Source organism: Lepisma saccharinum, chromosome 9, assembly GCF_977018435.1.
Source record: "Lepisma saccharinum chromosome 9, izLepSacc3.1, whole genome shotgun sequence".
NCBI lineage: Eukaryota > Metazoa > Arthropoda > Insecta > Zygentoma > Lepismatidae > Lepisma > Lepisma saccharinum.
Genome location: NC_139237.1, coordinates 1,251,786 through 1,265,234, shown reverse-complemented (window position 1 = coordinate 1,265,234; position 13,449 = coordinate 1,251,786). Strand labels below are relative to the sequence as shown.

The following is a 13,449-nucleotide window of genomic DNA, read 5'->3' as shown; positions in this document are numbered from 1 at the left end:
GTAGTGGTATGCATTAATTTTTACAGGCAGTTCCAATGCAAAAGGTGTACAATCACCATCTAATCCATCTTTATGAAAGTTCTCCACAATTATACCAACTTCATATTATACGTCAGTAAAAGTGTATTTTGCTTATTTGTCTTTGGACTTCATAAGTCTTTCGAGGTGGGGATTGGTTCTGTTCCCCCTGGACTCCCTCTCTAAATATGTCCCTGTGTATGTGAGATCAAGGAATACTTATTTAATATCACCCAGGAGTTCTTGCAGATGGCAAGAGGAACTCATGCTCATTACGATCAGCATTTTGATAAACGGTGTGCTATTAAAGACAAGGAGCATGGGAGAAAGAAAGAAACAAAAGGAAAAAGGCAAGGGAATTATAAAAGGCTGATGAGGAGAGGCAGTGAAAAGAAAAGTATTCAAGGGAAGGGAAGAAACTGGAGAATTTGATGCAAGAACAGAATGAGAAGAGCATTCTAAGTGAAGAAGGCTGCTGAAGAAACAGCTATGGTGAGAGTCTAAATGGCACAGTTCATACTAGAAGGAGGAGAGAAAGAAATGAAAGAAGAGAAGAAGAAAAGAATGCATGCTGATGAATTTCAGAAAACTATAGGGAAACAAAAGAATTTATTAATAATATTTTTTCAACAAGAAGCCAAAAACAAAGTAAATACATTTGTTTTTATTTGAAATATCTGCTATACACTATTTTTTTAAACAAAGCTTTATTTCCCTTGAAAAATTTTGTACAATAATAAAAACATTGATGAAAAGATTCTCTCGGGCTATCAACCAGGTGACTTGTGGAAAGGATTCCAAGCTTTCGAGAGCTAATGCTACTTCAAGATGACAGAGACATAGCTCTTGAAAGCTTGGAATCCTTTCCACAACTCACCTGGTTGATTGCCCGAGAGAATCTTTTTATCATTCGTCACCAGGAAAGCTTCATGAATTACTTCAATAAAAACATTGTCTTTCCATCAATAAAAAGATGTGCTATGGCTGGCTATGGGTATGGTGGAGGGCAGATAATAGTTTCCAAAAAATGAAATCCCCACTTTTATATTTGGGATGACGAATAATGATATGGTGTAATTAAATAGGTCCATAATTTGTCAGTATTTGGTCAGTTGTTTATTATTTTGTTCATTTAAACCAGTAATTTTGACCACTTGACTACTTTCCATGCTTGGGCCTGGGTGTTCTTTGTGAGAAGAATTGATTAACCACAAAAGAATTTAAAAGAAATACCATCACCAAAATACTCTTGTTTTCAAATAAAAACAAGAATTATGCAAGGGTAACCAATAATTATATTTTCTACAAAATTTAAATTACTTTTTCCTACCATTTCTACTATCTCTGCATAAAATCCGAAGGATCCTCAGTTTTGCAGCACCATCTACATGGGAAATAGGCAATTATAGTTGCTTTCAATTTCTTATGCCCTTCACCCATTACCCATGTTTGGTTGGAACACAATACTTGCAAGACACCTCGTATGGAAATGTTCATCTTTCTAGAGTACCTAAGTGGTCCACACTTAGTATGCTGTCAGTACTAGGTAAAATACAGGGTGTCATTAAAATGGTGACCATAGAAATATATATTGGACATTAAAACAGACAACTTGGTCATTTTTATCATTTGTGTGTCATTTTACCACTACGAACATTCCAAAAGCCCATTTTGCCACCTATGCTGGCCATGCAACATAACATTTGATCCCATCTGTGATATTTCTTCCTGCTATGAAATGGTTTTGTGTCAGTGTTGCAAGGAACACATCTCCTAAACCACCAAGTGATCACATGTTGTAAAACATTGCAAGATAAGCATTCAGTGACCCAATGGAAAGTATACCAAGGATGTGAGAAATGATGGAAAAACAAATAATGCAGAGGGTAACGAAACACAACCTTGCCTCAAGCATGTCCAAGGGTGAAACCAGAAATTTCTGTTGGGGAGGGGATGGAGGCCGCCTTGGAGTGCCAATTATTATTTATTTATTTATTTTGATTTGTTTCTTGCACATCTAAAATTTGTGATGTTAGGTTTCATGTCTTCCATGTGGGGTTGCTGGGAACCCCCATTGGTCGCCTCCCCAGGTGGTAGATAGGGGAGGACCCACCAGGTAAGGTGCAAATATACCTGGGAAATAAAATACCTGGGGCACTAAAAAGCAGCACTGGTGCCTTGCAGGTGGGAATGGTACCCCAAAGGCTACGGGAAGAGAACCTCGATAGCAAATTACCTGGCCCTAGTGTTAAACTGATTTCATTGAAAAGCCACAAGAAATAAGAGCTGGACTGTCTAATTGGAATCGACCTGGAAACTGTAGAAAGGTGAACGATTTGAGGATTGCATCTTGGAATGTACAGTCATTGTACAGGATGCTTTAGCAGACCAACTAAAGAAATGAAATGTTGATGTGGCAGCATTACAAGAGATCAGATGGGCTGGAAAATGGTATTTTGAGAAAATAACATGTTCACTATACTATAGCTGTCATGAAATGGAACATACGTTTGAAACTGGGTTTGTTGTTAGTAAGAGGATAACAAATTTGGTTACAGGATTTAAAGGTGTTAACCCCATATTATACTATCTTCATATCAAAGGACATTCTTTTAATTATAGTATTATTAATATACATGCTCTAACTGTGCTGTTTCTAGTGATAAAGTAAAAAGTGGTTTCTTTTTAGAGCTTGAGAGATTTTGTGATAAATGCCCGATGCATGATGCTAAAATTGTAATTCGATATTTTAATGCACAATTTGGCCATGAGAAGGAGTACCATCCAGTGATTGCGAAATTTAGTTTGCATGATGCAACAAATGATAATTGAATGTGTGGGATTGATTTTGATGCATCTAGGAATATGGTAGTATCTTCGAATTTTTTAATCACAAAAGGATTCATAGAATGACCTGAAAATTCTCTGATCGCAATACATATAACCAGATAGATCCTGTTTTAATAGACAAAAGACACAGTTTGGATGTAAGGAGTTATTGGGGAGCTAATATTGATTCTGACCACTTCCTTGTTCTAGCAAGAGTTGGGAGTAAGAAATTGTAAAGGGAAAAGGTTAAGAATGTTTAATGTAGAAGGACTGAAAAAACAAGAAATAGTAGATCAGTTTAAAGAAGAGGTAAATGTGAGATTGGGAATAGTACCAGAAAGTTGACATGGAAGTGATGTAAACGAGCAGTGGAGGCAATGTATAGAATGAATTGGGAATGTGTCAGAAAGAAAACGTTCTTAGATGGGAACAATCCCGGAAGAGAAATGTAATGTGAGAAAGTAACAGAGGAGAAGAATGTTTCAGAGAAGTGTTACAAGGAGCTCTGTAGAGGAATATGGAGTTAAACGAAGGTTTGGGAAAACTGTTCATGAAGGAAAGAAAGAAGAGTGTTCAGGAAGAAGTAACTAGGTAAAGTGGAGAATTTAAAAAAGTAAACAGGATATTTAAAAATTCTACACCAAAAATAATTCTGAACAAAAAGTTTCAAATGTAGATTGAATGCATGTAAAGATAAAGATGGGTCGGGTCCTTAATAAATGAACAGCCAAGAATTTTGAATAGGTGGGTGGCAGTGGCAGTTTGTGGGGTCTGCAAGGGGCAGTGCACATTCAAAATATAGGCTATATCTTAGAACTAATGGAAGTCATACCAGTGGCATTTAATATATAATTAAAAATATGTAATACTTTAGAAAAGTTTACCTTGTTATAATATTTCTTGTGTATCAGTTCTATTCTCGGCTGTAGCAAATTTCTCAGTCAATGTGTCTTTTGCATTGAATAAAATGCACCGAAAACTAACAAAAGGGAATTTGCTACAGGACACTGCATATCCATTCCCACTTTTCATTTATATTAAATTTTCTGTTGTACATTCTTTTCTTTATCTTAATCTTTGAACACTTAATTTAGGCAAAGCTCTGGTCTTGGCTGGCCTAATTATTTGGCTAACAATCGTTCTTAGTGATTTAAAAATTGACTTTGCAATATCTGACCTGATTCATTTTGCTTTATTTTCACGCGCACGGTAACTCGTCATTAAAGAACTCGCTAAGTAACACTAGTTCATAAAAACTTTTCAAAGTGCATCGAACCTTGACAAGACTTCCCCGCCTCCTTCCCAAGTTCCTTCCCATTCATTTTGTTCGATAAGCTACGGAAAATGGACCCAACCACCTTCTAGCAGGAAACCAAAAACAGCACCCCCAAGTGTTGGGTCCCAGCGATATTGTGACCATTTGCAATGAAAACACCCATGACCCCCCTCCCCCCCAACCTCTCCCACAGCTCTGAATGTAGGGATGATGTTAAAGCAGTGAGGCAGGAAGTCCGCAGCCAGAATGTGACTGTTGCTATGTTGCCGAGTTTCACCCAAAGCCATCTTAGCTCAGATGAAGCCTGCTTGCAGCACAGCAAATACAAGCATTGCAAACGAGCATATCATTATATTTGTTCTTTTTATATACATAATGGATATGGGGAACATCACCTAATTGCAGAACTGCACCTGGTGGGTGGACTTTTTTTTGTGAATTATTAGGAGGACAAAAAGATACTGGGGAGGCAGTTGATGATTTGCCTTTGGAAGAGGATGACACAATACCCTTTACAGACACTAACCTGGAAGATGTGGAATCACCTACAATAAACAAGGTTAAAAAAGCTGTGAAGAAACTAAGGAATGTAAAGGCACCTGGGTAGATAAGGTACACAAACAGAGATGTGAAAAAATGCCAGAAATGACATGATAAGAAAGGTACATGAGCTGTTAGTCACTGTATGGAATGAAGAAAAAAAATCCAGAAGACTGGAATAAGGGAATTACAGGGGTGTTAATTTGTTAAGTAGTGGATAGAAGATTTTCTCTAATATTTTACATGAAAGACTACTGCCCTATGTGGAAAGTAACATTGGAAGACATCAGTGTGGATTATGGCCTGGAAAGTCAACAACAGAGCAAATATTTAATTCTTAAAGCTTTCGTGGCAGCAAATGATGAAGGGGTTTTCTCTGGATACCAACCAGGTGATTACCAAATAGAGGCTTTTGAGCTTTTGAGAGCTAACGTCACTCTCATCTCGTAGACTTTGTCTCTGTAGATGAGAGTGATGTTAGCTGTTTAAAGCTCAGGAACCTATCTGGAAATCACCTGGTTGATATCCAGAGAAAACCTCATCATCAGAGCAAATATTTGTTCTGAGACAAATATTGGAGAAATGCCTGGAATTCCATGTTCACACATATCATTTGCTCATTGACTTTAGGGCAGCATATGATGGCATTAACAGAGAGGAATTATTTAAGCAATGGTTGATTTCAATATCCATAGAAGTTAATAAGGCTAGTCAAAGTGTCTTTGGCTAAAGTTCTGTGCGTTGTTAGAGTACAATCAGATATATCAGACTTTTTCTGTACTAATCATGGTGTAAAGCAAAGTGATGCATTCGCTTGTCTTTTGTTTAATATAGCACTGGAGAAAGTTTTTAGAAAATCTGAAATACAGACAACAGGTACAGATTTTACAAAATCAGTGCATTTTTCGGGATATGCAGTTGACTTTGATATTATATATATAAAAAAGTATAGTGTTCCCCTGTGCTTTGCACCATGCCATGAAAATGTATAGGGGGTGTGGAGTAAGGGCCTCACATTTTCTTGATCACGGCCCAAGGTGGGACTGATGTGATCAGCACCATGCCCTTGGCCACCTGAACCCCCCAGAGTTTCCTCCAGGTACCAACTTAATATGACGCTGGGTGAGCACCGAAGCCACTTGAACAGTTGGAAAAAGTACCAGTTGTACCTCGCTGGGGATCTTGCATGGTGACGACTGAGCTACTGTGGCTCACCTTTGATATTATAAGTAGAAGTAAAATATCTTCATTGCAATTCCCAGCTGGAAATGTTTCCAATTGGTTCCGATAGCCAATATGAGTTTTTAGACACTCTATCGCGACCAATGTGTCAAATGTAATGAATTGTGTTCTATTGGAAAGTATTTTATTGATTTCAGTATATTCCTATATAAAAACACTACTGTTATAAGTAATTAAAAATTCTTATCTATACAATTGTAAATGCAATGGAGAAATTATATAAAGCAACTAAAATAAATATCTGCTAAAGCATGTGCAATTTCCTACTTAGGAATACTGTCACATACATTTTTTTTTTTCAAATATATGAACAAATTTTGTAAGTCTGTAGCTTCATTGTGTTTAACGCACTTATTGAAAATTGAAAAACATACTGTTTCAGTTCCAAATTGAAATATTTTTCTTCCTATATACATGTGAAAACAGCAAAAAAATTAGGTTAAACAAAGAATCTGACGAACAACACTTGAAAAAGTTATAAACAAACAAGACACTGTCGAGGTTGACTAAGTTTATCAAAGTATTGCTCATTTTTCCAATTGCATTGCACAGACATAAGAATAACCATGGTAATTCCTTATTGAAAAAAAAACAAGAACTAATACGAACTACTAATAATACTACTAAAATTCCAACTACTAGCTCCTATAAGGTTGAGTTAGTTCTTAAGAAAGAGTTATTTTTGCTTATTCATTAAGATAAATCTGATTTTAGTAGTATGCATTAGAATTCAGAAGACATTCACTTCAAGTGTGCTGTTTTTCCAATGAACTTCTAAATCACAGGAAATGTAGTGTTAAGAATCAAAGTACCTATGCTTGAGTCAATAAATTAATTTATAATATATTGATTTTACAATATACACAAACTTACAATTGGATACAATTCACCAATTGGAAACTGTCCTGCATTTCCATTTGGCTACAGTTGAGATTCTGATTGATCCGAATTCATTCTGATACCTTTTACTATTGGACATACAATAGGATCCAATTCATTCTAATTTAAACTAATTCAAACTTCAATTGGAACAAATAGACATTTCCGGCTGGGAAGCTTTTTTACAAGTTTGGAGGCAGCAGAAAGAAGTATGTGTTTGAGAATAAATTAATCCAAAAATATCACTGCAGAGATTACCACCTGGTGGGAAGGCCATGAACTTCAGTCTGATGGAAAATATTGCAATGTCTTGCACTGCATTGACAGGGGGTTGCTCATTGTACATGACTGTATACTCAACTAAAAAAAACTCAAACTTCTAGCTCATGACTATCTCCCACTTCAAATAATGACATATTAACATGGCGGATCGTGTTTTGAGTGCAACACTAGCCTCGAAACTTTGGAAGTCTCATTTTGCCTTAAATTGAATGCAGAGAAACGCGTTAAGAATTTTGTTTTTGTTTTCTAAAATCATGTCATTGAACACTACAACGAGGTTTGCCACACATTCGTGAAGAGTTTGTAAGTCGGATGCCTAACTCATCTTACAATTTCAACAATTGTTTGTTGGTATTTGGAATGCTCTAAACTTCTAAAGGAATATTGGAAGTGGGGAAATATGACCGACCACCTTAAGAAAAATTACTAATAATTAAGATATTTAATGAAATAAAAATAAGTTTCATATTGCAAAATGAAGATCAGTCTTTACACTGTATCTGGAATTCATTCTGATACCTTTATTATTAAGCATCCAATAGAAAGCAATTCATTCTAATTGAAACCAATTCTGGTAGTATCTCTTTCTGTAAAGGAACAACAAATGCACAAACAACAGACTGCAAAACCCATATTACGCCTACTGGTGGGGTAATGTGAGCACACCGGTGGGAAATATGGGCAATTATGTTTGATAAATACATTTAAAGACATTTACACATAACAATTAGTCACAGGAAAGCACTGAAAGAATGCATATCATAAACATAGCCGTGCACATGGGGGGGGGGGGGGGCAAAAGGGGCAGTTGCCTCTATTAATACTCTCACTTGGAAATTTAGTGTAAAGAAATCTTATTATCGTTATTAAGGGGGAGAGGAACAATTTCCCCCAAGTCATTCTCTCTGCAGCAGCTGCCAAGCACTGTTGCCAGCTTTGCTCTTTTGGAACCAGATCTGGCTCTTTCATTCACTTGCTTGTCTTTGAACTGTGTCACCACCCCCTGCACCACTATGATGTCATCACTGGCTCAGGCCCACTGGCCCACAAAGACCAACTTTTGCCATGAGTAAATATTTCTCATATGATGTGATATTGTTATATTGGCTGCATTGCCCCACCCCCCTCTTACCTCCTCAACTGTTTTTTTATAGTGCCCTAGGTGACGTGAAGATGACATAATATTGTTATCCAGGATTCCTTTATTTCCAATTTCATGCAACCATTGGTGGATTATTGAGATAGGTGATGTTGCCAGATCTTGGCGGTGAAAACGTAGAATAAATTGTCATCACTTTAAAGTTAAAGCAACCCACCCCTCTGACACCTAATATTACCCTAGGAGGTACTTTATGCAGACTTCGTTAATCTAGTTCCTTGAATGTCAACTTTAGCTCTATTTAAAGTTAAATTTAACTTTTTTATACACATTAGGTTTGGCAACACTGCCAGGATGGCTGTAGGAGGCAATGCATAATGCTTATCGGACCATTATTTTATTCGTTCTGTCGGGAATATCAAACATCCAATGACATACAATAGTACATGGACGGAAAAAGTACACGTTGAACTATGTTTTAGTGATAGGAAAAGTCGAAACTTCCTTTTGATTACCCATAACTTGTCATTGAAGTTGATTTCCCATAAGGAATAAATACATAGGGTTATGTAAATACTTATTGATCATATTTTTCAAACATCTTGTCCAACTTGATAATCACCTTAAGAAATTCATACTCTCTTGTTTCTTTAGTAGTTGTGCCCATTCCGACGATATTGAAATAAATGCACAACTGGTGCGTAATTGACACTGTTCCCCTTAAACAATATTATCTTATTTGAAAAATAAAGTATTTTCAAGATGACTAAAGTTCCCAGCAACTACACCGGGTTTATTCCCAATGTGATTTCACTATCTCACTTCATTCTCCAGCAAATTTACTTATTAAGACTCCCGCATTTTATTCGTTAACCTAGTTGTGTTACACCTGTGTGATCGCAGAATAAATTGGTCACACATTGGAAGTGAATAAATTATGTGTAGTTGTTTCGAATCTGCTGTATGAAATTATGTTTATATGTAAATTAGTCTGAACCAAGGGGGAGGGGAAAACTTTTGTGCCACAGAAGCTAGAATTCTTCTAATAGAGTGATATTCGGTGTTTCCGGACACATAGTATATACATCCCTATTTTAGTACCCATCAATACAATAAAACAGTGAGGGAATGAGGTTTTTCTTTCTCCAACTGAATTTTCAAGTTTTTTCCCCCTTAATCAGAGGGTCTGCGCACGCCTATGGTCATAAACATGTCCTCCAGACCTCAAATTTCCTCATCTTCCTTACAAGTAGGGCAGATGAAATGCAATTCTTTCTGTACCATACAATTAGTGGTGCCAAAAGTATGGGGGGGGGGGGGGCAAGAACACTTTACTTGCCCTTGATAGATATGGTTTAGCACAGTGCGAGGGCAAAAGTAACAAAAAGTGGAGGGGCACTGACCACAATTATTATGGTACCACAAGGAACAAAGGTGACAACAAATCCACTCACCACAATACCAAAGTTTGCATACAGGGTGGGCACTGACTGAGTCGTTATACGCATCTGTTAATGGAATACTATGTGATTATGTTATGGATTGTGAAGGGACATGAGTAATACAATGCTTTGGCAGTTTCTGAGGTTTCGAAAAGATTCCGTGGCTCAGAAGATCATCTTTCTGAAGTGCTCATATCACACTGAATTGCTGTGCTCAATTTCCTCCGAATTGCGAACTTTTTGGTAAGTTGCTACTGTATTAGGATGAGGCACAACACTATGATCCAATTCGTAATGTGTGAACCATTGTTCTAGCTTTTTGTTACTGCATACACAGATCATTACCTCAAGTAATATTCTGCTCAGATCTTAACTCCTAGTAGTCAACAATAACATCAGCTGAATTTTTTAGTGCACTTTCGAGAAGTACTTCTCTTCCAACAAGTCCAGAATGCTTATATTCGCTAGCTCAGATGAGTATGCAGTTACAAGTGACAATAAAGACTCCACCGATGTTGCCAACCTACAAATGATTTTTTTCACCAAACACAGCATACACTGTGTGCCCATATTTCCCACATGCCCATTTTCCCCATAGTCCACCCCCCCCCCCTACATACAGATTTTTGTTCTTCCAGTCGAACCAATGAGAAGGGAGTAGGTTTCTTGTCGAACAGTTATTTGTTTTGCCACAGCCTGACATGCCAATAATGAGACAACAAATGTTGTCAAGAAGATACTCTTCATTTTTCTAGATTGGCATTCTGTATCTCTTCCTCTTCACCATGTCCCATATTATGTTATTACGCTTCTTGCGTTGATCCCATGGTTTGATGTGCTTGTCAAACCTGCCCATTTAACTAGCAACTTACCTTTAGTTTACGCAAAAGATTTTGTATGAAGTACGTGTCTGGTTATTCAATTTTACTGAGCTATTCTTCATACAAGAGGCGGTTTTTTGCTCACAAATTGTTTAAAGGGACCGAAACACAGGCAAAGTCATGTTATTTAGTGGAAAACGTTATGTATTTATTTTTTAATAATAATAAATTCTTTATTTCTGTAGGTGTGGAAAACATCATACAATACTAAATATTACAAATGGAGTAGCATTACAATGAAAAGAACAAAATGCAAACACAAATATACAAATAAATCATATGGGTTAAACATAAACAGTTATAAGTGTCACATACTAAACTTGTAAAAGAGAAAATCCAAATATAGGAGACATACAATATCAAAAGAATTTAAATTCTTCAATTTACTAATCCAGTTTAACTATTGAAATTCATTGAGATTATATAGAAGTATATCTGTTAAATACTGATTCATTGCTTTCAGTTTCTTGTGAGTTTCTGTAATTTGTTTGATGTGTGTGGGAAGTTTATGGTATTTTATTCTTGCAACATGAGGTGATTTGTCTGAAAGAGCAAGTCTGTGTGCTTGCATGTGGAAGTTCTCTTTTTGATGTGTGTTGTGCTGATGGACGGTCAAATTTTTATCTAATTTACGGTGTTTTACTACATATTCAATTACTTTATAAATATATAGGAAATATATGGTCATAATTTTATTTTCTCTGAATAAATCTCTACATGAGTTTCCAATTGGTATTTTGAACATATACTGTATTGCTCTTTTCTGTAGAATAAGCAATCTTTGAGTGTATTCCTGCGCAGCTCCTCCCCATGCTATTATGCAATATACTAGGTATGGGTACACAAGTCCATAGTATAGATTTGTGTTTATTTCAGACACATAATATTGTGTGATTAGGAGTTTTAGGAGACCCAAGTTTTTGTTTTTTTGTTTGGTTGAACATGCTTTATTTTTAAGGGGCATGCAAGATTTATGAAGTAAGTTAGTATGGTCATAGTAAAGATGGGTTGATTGTAAACGTATCACACCACACTATTACTACACTCCGCAGCAAAAAAATGAATCACCCCTTAGTGATAAAACCTAATATTTTCTTTCAAGAAGTATGTTTTATTTGTTTTGTAATTATTTTGACAATTGTACATACTGTACGTAACTTTAACATTTTCTGATATTCTGATATTTTGCTTACTTACAATGAAGGTGATATTGAAGAAATCAAGAAAGAAAGTGGTTAGTTGATTAAATTAAGTTTTATGGCCTTTATTGCCTTCCACTATTGTTTAGTTTCCTACAAAATATCAGCTTACTTTCTATTATTTCATGTATGTTTACGGCAGTTTGGGGGCATCCTTCTTTACTTATTCTAAAACAATGAAGCTCTTCCATTGTTGGCATATTCTAACAATGGATTTTCACACTGTATCGAAATTTATTCTCCTTCTGAATCTCAACTTTCTGCATTGTTTGATGTATGTTGAAACCAGTTTGGGAGCATCCATCTTTACTTGTTCTCCAACAATGAATCTTGCTCCTCCATTGTTGGCACCTTATAACAATGGATTTTCACACTTCATCCAAATTTATTGAACTTCCTAATCTCAACTATCTGCACTGTTTCATCCACGTTTACGGCAGTTTGGGAGCATCCATCTTTACTTATTTTCCAACAATGAGGCTTGGTCAACTATTGTTGGCACCTTTTAACAATGTCAGAAGGAGAATAAATTTGGATCAAGTGTGAAAATCCATTGTTAAAAGGTGCCAACAATTCATTGTTTTAGAATAAATAAGGATGGATGCCCCCAAACTTCTGTAAACGTACTTGAAACAATAGAAAGAAAGTTGATATTTTGAAGGAAACTAAATTGGCATAAAGGATGAAAATGCTTAGTGAAACAGTTCCAACAGTGCAAGAAAATTTTTACACTTCATTACTAGGGGGCGATTCTTTTTTGCCGTGGAGTGTATTACTGTATATTTTAATGCACTCCTGATTTTAGAAGAAACTCTTCAATTCTCACTAATGAACAGCTTTCAGTTATATGCGTGTGAGCAAAAAGCAATATACAGTTTCTGATAAGTTATTACGTTTCTTTTTCAGATGTGTTTTAGAGACTGTTGAAGCCATATTAGGAGGATCCATGGTCCCTGATGGAAATCAGTTTGGAGAAGCGCTAACCTCAGGTGAAAGTAGACAAACCATTCAGTCGAATAGTTCTGGAAGTTCTCGGGTGAAAAATCGGACAACTTGTAAAAAATCGGCAACAAAAGAATCCATCATCTCCTCTATTTACGAACAGCCTTACAACTGCAGAGAATGCAAGAAAACATTCGCTTCCAGTTATAATCTTAAAGTTCACATAAGAGTTCACAGTGGAGCAAAGCCGTATGTGTGTTCGTCGTGCAACAAAGCTTTTAGACAGAAAGGGCACTTGAATATACATTCTCGGATTCACACTGGAGAGAAACCATATGTGTGTTCAGTTTGTGATAAGCTTTTCCGTACGAGGTCCGATTTGAAGGTACATTTGAAAATTCATGATCAGAAACCTTTCTTGTGCAACGTGTGCAGTAAAGCGTTTGCTAAAGAAGAAGAACTGAGCATGCACTTTCGACTAACACATGCAACATAGGATTTAGCCTCTGTGCCAAGAAAAGTAGTGATGAGAAAGTTCTATCTCGTATTTCACTTGCTTATGTCAGTAAATGTATATGTTATTTTTAAAAAATATATCACAGATGTTTACACTATAGCATTTTATGAACACTGTTGTAGAGCTTTCATATTCATTGCAATGTCCAGGTAAAGCTATGTCTGCATTGGTTAAGTGTTCTGCATGATCTCTGCAAAACATATTGTTTGTTTATATGTTGTTTATTTAATGGCATTTTCTACTTCTGCAAGCGAATTGTAATGATGAAGATGACCAGAGAGACAAATTCATTGAAGAAATAAT

The 13,449-nt window shown here is 36.2% G+C and overlaps 1 protein-coding gene across 1 annotated transcript in view; it reads left to right on the top strand.

The window, feature by feature from the left end:
* The window catches only part of LOC145991974 (uncharacterized), a 169,928-nt gene extending 156,479 nt beyond the window's left edge, over window positions 1–13,449 (top strand). Inside the window, exon 4 of the mRNA XM_083127967.1 lies at window positions 12,594–13,449. Within this exon, the coding sequence (XP_082984093.1) occupies window positions 12,594–13,125 (532 nt within the window). The 3' untranslated portion in view covers window positions 13,126–13,449. The remainder of the gene's footprint in view (window positions 1–12,593) is intronic.